The sequence below is a fragment of the Mustelus asterias genome, chromosome 12 (assembly GCF_964213995.1).
Source record: "Mustelus asterias chromosome 12, sMusAst1.hap1.1, whole genome shotgun sequence".
Classification (NCBI taxonomy): Eukaryota; Metazoa; Chordata; class Chondrichthyes; order Carcharhiniformes; family Triakidae; genus Mustelus; species Mustelus asterias.
In genome coordinates, this window is record NC_135812.1 from 7,033,125 (window position 1) to 7,046,387 (window position 13,263).

Genomic DNA, 13,263 nt, shown 5'->3' on the forward strand with positions numbered 1-13,263 from the left:
CAATTCTCTAGACTTGAATTCGCAACCCTATAACATGAAAGGCAAGATAAAGAGAGTGCTAAGCCCCATTTAGCTGACAGACGGGTGCAGCCAAAGATGTCCTTATGGTGCAGCAGATGAAGATGGTCAGGAGCAAACTGACAGCAACTTGGGATGGTTAGCAATCTGTTGCTCAAAAGATATTGATGCTAAAGCATTTTCTTTGCAAAGAAGCGACTGGATGCTGGACATTAATGAACCTACCTCAGCTGCTGCGGCCTGACTGAGTGATGGCGCTCTAACGGCGGCGAGATTTAAATTTAAAAAGCTCGCTCGCGCTGCTCAATTGGCGCGCTGGGCTGGCACTCTCCACCAATCGTGTTGGGCCTCCTGACGTCAGGTCCGTTGGAACCAATCAGGGGCCGCACTCAACTCGCTGGCAGCCAATCACGGGCCACATTCTGCCCGCTGACAGCCAATCACTGGCCGTACTTTGCCCGCTGCGCTAACAGCCAATCACTGAGCCTGCTGCGCTAAGAGCCAATCACGGGCCGCACTCTGCCCGCTGGCAGCCAACCCCTGGCTTCATTGAGCCCGCTGTGCTGACAGCCAATCCGAGGCCGCGCCTCCGCCCTGTTTAGTCCAATGGGACGTCGCCCGTATTCCTACTGTCCAATCAAACGGCGGCCGTGCGTGCCGCTGCCGTCCAATCGGATGCTCCCTGACAAACAGCCGCGAAGGGCGGACGGTTGATCCAATCAGAGGGAGACCCGCCACCCGTTCCAATGGGAACGCCGATCCCATGCGGCGAGCGTCCAATCAGCGCCGCTGTCTCATCCTAGGGCAGGGGCCTTTATCGGTTTGCCTTCGGAATGTAAACTATTCAATATGGAGGCCGCGGTCAACAAGCTGGAAGCGATGGTAAGAGGTTTTTTAAAAAAAATAAAAAAAATTATTTGACGGCGGGGACGGGTTTGCAGGGGGAGAAACCTATCGCATTGGGTAGAGTAAAACCTGGTGGTCGCGGGAAAAAAGTTTAAAAAATGCCGCGCGCGCGCGATCGGCGGTTTTTTTCGGTTAAAACTTTAATTTGTTTGAAAGCCCCGTCCTGATTTGCATCCGGGTAACTGGCTGCGAAAATGGCGGGAGCGGGGATTTTTTCTTCTCCCTCCCCAGCACCGCCGGAGAGCGGCAGCTTCGAGCTTCCCTGTCTCCTTTATCGAGCGGAATACTCTCTCTGTCTGAGGTGGGGAGGGGGGAGTTTGATTGCGGGTTCGGGTGCGATTCTGAGGTGAATGGTGCGGGTGGGGGGAGGGGGCGGCTGGGGCGTTCCCGGCGCTGATCGATGCTCGCGCCCGTCTCTTTCGCTCGCCGCCGCCTCCGTCGCGCGGGGGCGCGCACGCACCTGGCCGTGAGGGGGAAGCAGCTGCTTGTGGGCGCCGGGAGGGTGGGGCCACGTCGCGCCGTGCGCGCCCCCGGCCCATCCCCAGCGCGCGCTCCCCCGCTAACCGCCAATCGCCTCCAGTTGACAGCTTTCGCCTCACAATCCCAGATTCTCCAGCATTTTCTGTCACAATCCCCGCCGCCTGCATTTAAAATGTCCACCACATTAATCATTTCCTCAGCTTGCCTCTTTTCCCCCCTTTTTTTGGGGGGGGGTTTGCTACACTTTTTATTTTTCATTTTTTTTTGTTCACCAAACTGATTAAAGAAAGAGTGACCAAAATAGGAAAATGCTGGAAAAAAATCTCAACAAGTCTGGCAGCGTCTTTTTAAAAAATGTTTTAAAATCAGTGTCACAAGTAGGCTTACATTCACACTGCAATGAGGTCACTGTGAAAATCCCCTAGTCGCCACACTCTGACGCCTGTTCGGGTACACTGAGAGAGAATTTAGCACGGTCAATGCACCCTAACCAGCACGTCTTTCGGACTGTGGGAGGAAACCGGAGCACCCGGAGGGAACCCACAGAGACATGGGGAGAATGTGTAAATTCCGCACAGACAGTGACCCAAGCGGGGAATTGAACCCAGGTCCCTGGCGCAGTGCTAACCGCTGCGTGGAGAAAGAACAGAGCCAATGTTTCAAGTCTTGGCTCTAGTGAAGGGTCATCCCGACTCGAAACGTTGGCTCTATTCTCTCTCCACAGATGCTGTCAGACCTGCTGAGATTTTCCAGCATTTTCTGTTTCAGATTCCAGCGTCCGCAGTATTTTGCTTTTATATTAACAAAAGAGTGTGTGTCTTATTGGTCCGACAGCAATTCTCCTCCTTCACCCCCTCCCCATAGTGTGTGTGCACCCCCCTGAGGCCAGATTGTAGTGCTTGTGTGATTTAAACGGCATTTCACTGTCTGCAACTTTTTTTTCCCCCTTCCATTGAATCAATTGTACCCATCCCTCTGAACTGCACCAACGATTCGCCATTTTCTTCACCCAGTTACCCATCCCTCCGGAACTGCCCCAATAACTGAACATTTTTTTCAGCCAGTTACCCATCCCCCTGCACTGCACCAACAATTCAGCCATTTTCTTCACCCAGTTACATGAGGCGTGAAGCATTTGAACTTCAGGAGTTTGAATGGAGCCATCAGTTTTGGACAAATGCAATGTTGGCTCGTCTTGTCCTCTTCGGCTTCACAATTCACAAAACAACACCAGCAGGAGTTTGGGGACAAGGGTTGAAGCGGGAGGGGGTATACCTGACTTGTAAGGTAAGGCAGATGCTGACATTTAGACCCACTGCCAACATTGCCCGAACTATACAGCATGTCCTATCCAGGTATCCACACCAAGTGTGATCGTGTTCCTTGTCAAACATTTTTCAGTTGTGCAGTACTCAGACCGGTGATTCCGTTTGGTTCTACACTCAAGTCTGTTGGGTCTCATATATATAAATATATGCCATGTTCAACAGCTGTCTTGGGCAGAGCTGAAACTGGGACATCTTGGACATTAATTTTGCAATTGAGGATGAAGTTATGAGGTCTGTGGTTCTTTATTCGCTTTTTTTATCAGTACTGTTGAACTCAAATTGTGCGTTCGGCGGGGGAAGAGGAAAGGGTACAAGTAAGAGCCACTGTCCGTTGTACGGGGTGGGGGGGGAGGTGCGGGTTTGGACGCATGTTGCTACCATTTAAGTTATTTGTTGAGGAAAACTTGCATGTTTTGCAAAAATTAATATTAACACAACTGTAGTTTCAAGGTTAAAAATGGCTGTACATAAATGCATGATGCTTTTGCAGGTTGACAATATCTAGCTAGGGTGATATGCTTGTTTTGAAGAAGTGCTACTTGTAGAAATGGATGAGCATGCACTTTGACTCCTCCCTTTCTAGATTATCACAACAGCTTGTGCCTTTAGTGTAATGTTCTACGATGCCTCACGGGAGCATTATAAGTCAGAATTTGACACTGAACCATGTACGGCAGTTTTAGAGTAAAGGACCAAAAGCTTGATCAACGAGGTACGTTTTAAAGAGAGTCTTAAAGGAGGGAGAGACAGGTGGAGAGGTATAGCGAAGAGATTCTGGGGCTTGGGGCCTAGGCAGCTGAAGGCATTGATACAAATTAGAAATAAAATCAGGGATGTCCAAGATTAGACGAGTGCAGTTATGCATCTTTTCGGCGAGATATTAAATCAAGGTGTGGAGGTGTTGGACTGGGATGAACAAGATCAGAGGTCACACAACACCAGGTTATAGTCCAACAGGTTTATTTGAAATCACAAGTTTTTGGAGCGCTGCTCCTTCGTCAGGTTCATTAGGTCCTTCGCTCTCCTTCACCTGACAAAGGAGCAGCGCTCCGAAAGCTTGTGATTTCAAATAAACCTGTTGGACTATAACCTGGTGTCGTGTGACACCTCATCTTGAAAAAGAGTGGGGACTTATTCCTGATTTTGTGATCAATATTTATTTCTCAATCAACGTTAGCAAAACATCTTAACTGGTCATCACCGCATTGCTGTTTGTGGGACCTTGCTGTGCAAAAATGCTATTTGGCTGTAAATATGCTTTTGAGGCATCTGGTCGGTGTGAACTATGCTATATAAGAACAAGGCGTTCTTGAGGTGATTACAGATAGGAAATGCGGAGGTCATGTAGGATTTTGAAAATAAGGATGAACATTTTAAAATTGAAATATGGCTTAAACGAGAACCAATGTGAATCAGCACACAGTGGGTTTGTTGGGTGAATGGGACTTAGTGTGATCAGGACCAGAAGTTTGCGTAACCTTGAGTTTGAGGGTAGAATGTGGTAGGCCAACCAGGAGTGTGCTGGAATAGTCCATTCTCAAGGTTAATAAAAGGCACCGAAGATGATTTCAATAGTTGGTGAGCTAAGGCGGGTTAGTCAGGAGGCTCAGGTAAAAATGGGCAGTCCGAATGCTGACACTAGAACAAAGGGTACAGTCTGGTTCGCCCTCCAAGTTGTCAGGAAGGGGTCATAGTTTGTGGCAGGGACCAAAAACAATGGCTTCAATCTTTCCGATAATTAAGTGGTGGAAATATCTAGTCATCCAATACTGGATGTTCTATAAACAATCTGATATTTGGAGACAGTGGAGAAGTCGAGAATAGTGGTGGTGATGTAGAACATCGTCAGCGTGCTTGTGAAAGCTGATGTTGGGCTTTTGGATGCCATCACTGAGGTTTGCAGCATGTAGATGAGAAATAGGGGGGGGGGACCAAGAATCAATCCTGGAACACAGGTAACCGTGCTGGAGAGGAAAATAAGCCAATGCACAGCTCCTGATATCCATTCCTTGCCTTCATGGGGCAATTACCTACAGACTTCTGTCTTTTTAATTAATACCAATAAAGCACTTGCAGAACTGGTGTGTTTTTGAAAATGCATTTGTATAAGTCTGAAATGTTGTTTCATTAAATTTTGGAAGCATGGATTTGCAATATTGTAGTGTTGTATTAAGTTTTTTTTGGAGCATGCATTTCAACAGGGAAACTCTTGATTATTTTAACTGAAACGGAATTTCTATTTTAGTTATTCATTGACAAAATATTGCAAGTGCTTTAAGTTGTTAGGACATTGTTTTATTAAAAACTGCCCTGTAAAGTGCTTTAATGAATTTAATAAATGAAAACTGTAATGAGAAATGGCTATAAAATTTAATTGTTGCTTCAGCAGCTTTGTCGAACATTTCTTGATTTTGAGGAAAATCTTATTTAAAAATACACACCCATTGCAATAGATGTCAGGACCCAGGAGCAAAATGCCCTCTAACACTGCAACCAATCATTTCCATTTGAAACTGTTCACTCTCTAGATAGGAAAAGTCCATTGCTTGATTTGTATGTAGGAAGAGCAGTAGGATCTTTGGATGCGCAGCATGGGTGAGAATGATAATTTGTAACCTGAACCTCAACTGTAGTTACGTGAGGTGAGATTAAAAGGAAAAATTAAAAAAACATGCAGATCAGTGTGAGACCAAGATTCTTGCTCTTAAAGCAACAGCCTAAGATCAATTTAAAAATAAGATGACCTTTTCCTTTTGTTAATCCTGTTGAATCTATTTGAAATGGTACAATCCTCCCCTTAATGCTAATGTCTTGAGAGACAATTGTATTTCCATTCTAATATTGCTTTGTAAAGAACAAGCTTTCCAATGACTTTTGGGTTGAAAGACAGAGTGAGACCTTTCATGTTTTCAGTGTAAACACAACTTTGGCTAAAGGCCACTGAATTCTTTAGAATTCTGAAAACAGTAAATAATGCCAAGATTTTGATTATTGATACTTTCATCAGAAATTGATACATCCAGTGTTGACTTGCTAATTGTTTGGCTGTGGCCTTGTTGCCTTGTGGCAAAAGCTCCCAGGGAACTATTCAGTGAGCGGGAGAGTTCTACCCACGTACTGGCCTATATCCCTAGATCAATGTGTTTTTTTAAACAGGCTTTTTATAAAGAAATGTATCGCTGAGTCATGATCAGTGAAGCATTAATAGACCACCTGTTTTGGATCACTGGGTCGAAGTTAATGATGAATTCTGCTGCCATTGTTAAAATATACATTGGACCGTATGCTGTGTGGAAAGGGTAAATGGTTTTCCATGGCCTTTTTTAAATCGTGTGCTATACTTGCGGTTTTCCCTCTACATTCTAATACAAGATTGTAGGTGTATTATGTAACATTACTTAATGGATTTAATTCATTGAGAGTATAATACGCACAAAAAAAGTACAAATGCTGTAAGATTTGTGATTATAACGAAGGAACAATGTAATGCCTCAATATATTTGTCAAGATGTCCAAAATATTTATCTCCATTAATGATTTGGCTAGTCTGTCCAAACAAGGAGCTGAGCCAGGCATGGAGTCTTCCTGGTGTGTTTGTGCTGAGTTACCTTGTTACAGCTGAGATAGCTATGGAGGTTGCTGCAGAAGATTCAGAGACTCTAGACCAGGACCAGGCCATGTGGGAGGGTGGAACGGTGCTCCCTCTAGTCATGTAGCCTGCTGATGGTTGCTGTCAAACAAGTAATAGGCAATATGAATGAGAGGCATGCCTATGAAACTGAGCACCTTTAAGAAGTTAAAGATAAAGTTTAAGATACAGTCAGAAGAGCATTTTATTAAATTTGCATGTGCTAACTTCATGTATAGTGTTTTTTTTGGTATGCCTAGTTTTTTTTTGGTCTTCTGTCTTGGTTTGTGTGTGTGCTTTTCAAAATTGAAAATAAGTTCTTCCAACACAAGTAGGGGATGCATATAGAGTACTGTGAAGGGGGCTGCAATTGTGGTTCTGTTCTATAGTGCTTCGCTGACACTTGAAGATAGCTCAAAAGGTTTTGCTCCCCCATCCCGGATGGCTGAAGGTTTTACCAGGTTAAAGTCGATTTATTTTCCAGCTTTGATGTTTGTGATGTCCAGTGGAAATTCTCCCCCGTCGAACCTGATGCCCTTTGTCCGTTCGTCCAGTGCCCTTTTTATGTTGTACTACTAGTGATAACAGAAAAAAAGCAGTGCAATATTAAAAGGGCATTGGCTGGCGACCAGTTCAATGTTGCAGATAGGGGGGCTACAGTTTGGTGCATCTTTCCCGCCCCACCCAAAAGGACTTGCTTGCGGAAGAGCAGGTGATTCACCACTGGAAATGTTTTTGGTGGGTAAGTTGGAACTAATGAATATTGGTACCATTTTCATGGTGAAATAGTTTTAGGAAAAAATTCTGGTGCTAGAAATCAATTATTAATCTACGTTTTTATAACTTCACCGATTTAGTTTTTATTTTTAAAAAAATGTTTGAATGTGTGATGCTATGGATTATTGAGAATGAAAACCCTTGCAAGAAATCAAGGCATTGCTCTGAGGGCGGTACGGTGGTGCAGTGGTTAGCACTGCTGTCGCTTGGTGCCAGGGACCCGGGTTCAATTTTGGCCTTGGATGTCTGTGTGGAGTTTGTACGTTCTCCCTGTGTCTGTGTGACTTTCCTCCGGGTGCTCCGGTTTCCTCCCACAGTCCAAAGATGTACAGGTTAGGTGGATTGGCCATGCTAAATTGCCCCTTAATGTGGTTAGGGGGTTAGCGAAGTTGGGTTATGGGGATAGGGTCGGATGGGATGATCTGTCGGCGGGATGGCGCAGACCTGATGGGCTGAATGGCCTGCTTCTGCACTATAGGGGTTCTGTTTTTTAATTCATACATGGGACATGGGCGTCATTGGCTGATCAGCATTTATTGCCCATCCCTAGTTGGCAGTCAACCACTTCCCAGACCTGGTAAGGATGGCAGTTTTCCTTCCTTAAAGGACATTAGTGAACCAGATAGATTTTTCCGATAATTGACAATGGTTTCATGGTCATCAGTGGATTCTTAGTTCCAGATTTTTTTATTGAATCCAAATTCCACCACCTGCCGTGGTGGGATTCGAACCCAGGTCCCCAGAACATTAGCTGAGTTTCTGGATTAATAGTCTAGTGATAATACTGGTCATCGCTTCCCCTTGTTTAGGAAGATTAACTGCAATTCAGCACAACAAAAATTACACCACAACAGTATCCTTTTTTCTAAGCGGTTTCCCAGTGTATTGAAGTTTTGTGTTATAAAACTGAACTTGGGCCCAGTCCGGCAAATGTGAATCCCCGGATTTATAGTATGTCATAATTCTAGACAGTATGTTCAATTTGGGCCACAAGTCCCTTTTTGTGGCGTACTGAAACATCAGCTATCCACTGATGGGTTGGATTTGTGTTCAGAGCATTGTCCAGCTGATTTTGCACAGGGGGTTACAAGCCGGGAGCAGGATGTTCTTGGTTTGGATCTGCCTAAAAGTCTAGTGGAAGTAGCTTCAATCAAGGCTTTCAGAAGGACATTTTACTGACAAGGAAGAATGTGCAGGATTACTGGGATAAGCTGGGCAAATGGCACTAGGTAAGTAGCTCATTCAGAGAGCCAGGTGAAGGTGTTGGGGCTGAAAGGCAGTCTCCTGGGCTGTAACAATTGTGATTCTGAAAACATCTTCACTCGTGAAAGATATTTGCAGTTTAGTTTGAAATGCAAAAGTATGGTGTAAAGTTTCATCCAGTTTAATGGAACAAAACACAAAGTAAAAAGCTGGTATGAAACATTTTCCTACTTTTAAGTAGTAAAACTTGACTGTTGGGTGTATAGCATAGAAAAGGAATTGGGATGACTCGGATCAGAACACCAGTGGGAGCTGATGTGGAAGCCCTCAGCTATACATTTTGCTACTGGAACAATATATAAGTCAGTCATTTTGTGCATTTAGCTGGCAACTGAGGTTATACTGTTCTTAATCTTGTTCAGCAGCTGAGGAGAAATTCGTTATGTGAGACAGAAGGTAATGGCCCTTAGTTACTTCATGTTGATGGTAATCTAATTCATAAATTTAAATTTCTGTTTTTGTCAAGTGGTACATGAACAGCTAAAGTATATAATTAGTCTTGGATTAATTTGCAACAGCAAAAAGCTTTCCTTTCTCGACTTGAATGTCTAATTAGATCCTTTCTAGAAATCTTAACTATCTGATGTCCACCTCCCAACACATAGGATGTTCGAGATATTCTAGCAATGAGCAGTAATTTTGAGATTTGAATTATGCTTCGCAGTGAAGATTATTTTAAAGTACACAACGCTACTTTTAAACTAGATACTTAAAACTTAACTCCAGGAAGAATGATCAGAACTGAGTGATTATCATGTTTTAAATGTCAAAGAAATCATATCTAAAAATAATACTTTTTGTCAATGAAGGTACTTGAGGTCGTTATTATATGTGAAATGATTTAGCATTTTAAGGTTGTTTGCTTTGCAGGTCAATTCATTGGGGTAGGGAAAGTTCTGCAGACATTTTCAGGCTTGCTACTGATGGATGCTCTGACTTTATTGCACTACTGTGTTTCACAGCTAGCAGTGCAATAGTATTGTCAAAGCATCTGAAGGTAGTTCAGATCACCCACTGGCCGAGGATTTGAAGTCGTCAACTGGTCATGAGCAGCACCATGGATAATTTACTAGTCGAGGTTTTGTGTTTTTATGAAAATTATGTAATCTGGGACCAAGTGTTGTCACTCATTTTGCTAAAGGTAGGAATGTGGAAAAACAACAGGAGTGCTATTTTTGATTTTGTTTCTGTCTTTCAAATACTGGGAAGAGCACTTGGAATTCTGCATGGTTAGGTGCAGAAATGGAACAGTGTGAACTTTATTAAAAATGCTATGCAAAAAGTAGATCTCTGTTAAAACTTAATGGCTATTGAGTGCCTTTTCTTCCAGAGTGCAGTGATATGAATACCATAAGGAAACATGCACCTGTGATAAGTGTGTAAAATAAGTCATTGGCCAAATTGTACTGTATGTTGCACTGGTAAATAATGGTGGGGTGGTAATCTTTTTGATTCTTTAAGTTTTTTTAAATCATTTTATAATAACATTGAGATGGGTTTCTTCTTTGTGGGGGAGAGAATCAGTTTTTAAAATTTGTACACTTTGTATGTGCTAAATGGTAAAGTTACCTACCTGGTGCTTTGACTGCAGCTGAAGTGTACAGGAAAGTTTTGGGTGCCTTTCCATCTGTAATTGTAGTGAAGCCGTAACATTTGTGTAGCAGCGAGTCTTTCTGATGTAACTAAATCTGTGATTTCCAACAATTTAATTGGATTTAATGGGTATTTGCAGTTCTGAGCAGAAATGGGTTCAATACCTTTTAAGTGATCAGTGAAAAATAATTTCATAACAGGTGGGATTCCTGACCAGAAGTTGAGCTGTTGCTTTTGCAAATGTTTTTCTACCTGTTTTAATACCCGAGATCTGGATTTCCATCTGATGTATTTCTTTGATCACAGAAACACTGGGTGGGGTTCTTTGGTCTCATCCGTGGCGTGACCCATTGTGAGAATAAATGGACAATTTGGTGTTCCAGCCAAAACTCCATTCACTCTCGGCGGCATTGGAACATTCTAGCCGCAAGGGGGGGCGGAAGATTTCGGCACTGTTTGGCTGTTCAAGACTTGCTCAAACCAGAGATATGTTCCTCAGTAATTAATTAGTGCATGAAAGGGTCGAACATACTGATTGGCTGGCTGGTGAATGAAAATTTAATTGTATCATTCAAAAAGAGAATTTTGATTTTAAAAGTGTGAAGGGGTGAAATTTACTGGGCTAAGGAAAGAACAGCAGAGTGGGATTCATTAACCAAAGGCATGATGGGCTGATTGGCCTCGTGCACTGTTCATTCTATGATTCTCTAGAATTAGTTACATGTTTGTATTTGTCACTTTGAGACTGCTATTCTCTTCACAGGATTCAGCAACTGAAGATAATCCAATGGTTAGTCTCACCTGCATCACTTTTTTAAAAAAATAAATAAAACTTGCTCATGATCTTATTGCTATTTGTGGAATTTTCTGTCCGTAAATTGACTGATGCCCTTCCTATTTACAACTGTGACTGCACTTCAAAAATTGGCTGAAAGATGTTTTGAGATGTCCTGAAATGTGCTGTAGAAATGCCTTGGCAGGTTTGAGTATAGCACAGCCAGCTACAGTTCCCTCCTCTCTGCCAACATTGTGCTCTGTCTCTTCAGAAGAACGTGCTTATAAATCTAACTTCCTATATCAGCCTTATGCTCACTTTCAGAGCAAAATTATTCTGAATTATCAGCAGTTGCTCAAACCTAGCTTTCTGCCCTTTAATGAAGAATGGGGGGTTGATAAAGAGAAATGTTGCAATCTTTTAATGTGTTTACTGAGATAGTTGCTACATAACTATAGGGTACACATGTACTGAAAAGGTCCAAATTTTATGAAATAGCATTTCCTTGCCTATAAAGGCCTGTACAAATATTTAAAGAAAGTTTAAACATTGTGGCATATAAACTCCAGGATGCTGTTTTCAACCATAGATGAAATTGCTGTTTTGTTTGTAATTGGATAGCAGTATTCTATATCCATTATTGTTTAAAGGGACACTGGAACAATATTTTCAGCAAGTTTTTTATTTATTTTTTTATTGTCCAAAAGGTTGGTTTCTAATGTCACTTTTGGTAAAACATTCCATATCCTAATAACCATTTTGTGAAAAATATTTCTATCCTTCTTAATCTGCGTGATCAGTCCTAAGTTTAATGCACCCATGACGTATTCACTAAACACAAGTATCAAACCTGTGCGTAATGTTTCTATTTGGTTCCCCCGCCTAACCTTGTTTATTGCAATAAATAAACTTATGTGTTTTTACCCTTTTCTTGGTGGTGAAATCATATCTGTTTCCACAAAAGCTTGTTCTGTGTTTCAGATTCCTTTTTTAATAGATATGTTTTGTGGCATTTTGCAGTCTGTTTATTTGAGCGAATGCTGATTGATGTAAAGGTTGCACTCTGCACCTTTTCTCTCTGAGACTAGTTAGGCTTATCAGCTGACCTATTTCATACATTTCTTTGGGTCAAAAAATATTTGTCTGTATCCATTGACCCAATCTCCTGTGTGTCCCATTTAATTTAATAAAAATTCTCTTCTCTCCGGATATCACTGTATAACTGGTTAAAATCAGAAACTCAAAAGATTTCTGACTGGATTCTTCAAATTTAACACCGTGGCTACCCATGCTATTGCAGTTATCCTGTAACACACCTATTTCCATAAGGCAGTTTGAGCTGATGCACTAAATGTCATGCATGCTTCCTGTACACAATAGCTCACTGCGCCATCATTTTGGTGTTCATTGTTGCAACCTAGATCACCAAATACAGCTACAATCTGATAGCTTTGTTCTTCATTTGGATTTTTGAGGGAATCTTTGACACTGGTTTAGTTCAGTGTTTTCCTTTTTACGAAGGGGCAGTGATTTTTATTCAGATCTGTAATGTGTACTTTAGTGAAGTGACCTGCACGTAAAGGACATGTAATGGCTAAATCTGTGTAATGTCTTTTTTTTCTGGCTCTTTTCTCTCCGGTTAGCTAGACTGTCACTCTAGAGATAAAAACATAATACTGCTGTTCTTGAAACAAAAGTGTTTAATGCTTTTGGTATCTTCTCATCAATATAGCTTGCAGCCTTTATATAATTTTAAGACTACCATACGGTAACAGATTGCTCTGCTTAAATATAAGCAACAGAGCAAGATTGAGCAATGGGTAATCTTTGCAGCGGCAAATTTGCTAGTCTGTCTGCTAGTAAGAGTGGACAATCTGTACTGGACCATGAACTATACTCTTTTGTGTCATTATAGCAACTAGTTCAGAGGATTTTGAGAATGATGTCAAAGACCTATACTTTGTGCCTCTACCGTGTTGACCAGAATAAGAACAGTCTGCTCTGCCTATGATTAAGATGGCGGTTGATCGGATTGTGGCCTTAACTCCACTTTTCTGCCTGTCCCCATTACCCTTAGCCCCTACTGATGAAAAATCGGTCTAGCTCAGCCTTGAATATATTCAATGTTCCATCCTCCACTGCTCTCTGGAATAGAGAATTTCAAAGACTCATGACACTCTGAAGAAATTCCTCCTCCACTGTTTCCATGGGGAGTTTTTTTTAAAGCAAGTTCTAGATTTCCCTTGTGAGAGGAAACATCCTCCAATCTACCCTGTCGAACCCCCTCAATTTTGTATGTTTCAATAATTCTTGTAATATAGGCCCAATCTGTTCAACCTTTCCTTATAAGAAAAGCTGTTTGTCTTGAGAATCAACCTAGTGAAGCTTCTCTGAACTGCTTCCAATGCAAGTATATCCCTCAAGGATATCAAACTGTACACAGTACTCTGGGTGTGTGGCCTCAACAATGCCCTGTACAGCTGTAGCAAGACTTC

General features: G+C 42.1%; 1 protein-coding gene across 2 annotated transcripts in view; it reads left to right on the forward strand.

Moving 5' to 3' along the window:
• Positions 1-852: 852 nt before the first annotated feature.
• ska2 (spindle and kinetochore associated complex subunit 2) overlaps positions 853-13,263 on the forward strand; it is a 36,895-nt gene continuing 24,484 nt past the window's right edge. The window contains exons 1-3 of one of the 2 annotated variants that reach the window (XM_078224656.1): positions 868-900; positions 2,895-2,963; positions 10,757-10,783. In XM_078224656.1, coding sequence (XP_078080782.1) covers positions 10,781-10,783 — 3 coding nt within the window. In that variant the 5' untranslated portion in view covers positions 868-900; positions 2,895-2,963; positions 10,757-10,780. Of the gene's footprint in view, positions 901-2,894; positions 2,964-10,756; positions 10,784-13,263 lie in introns of both variants that reach the window. The other variant, XM_078224655.1, reaches the window with a different exon arrangement.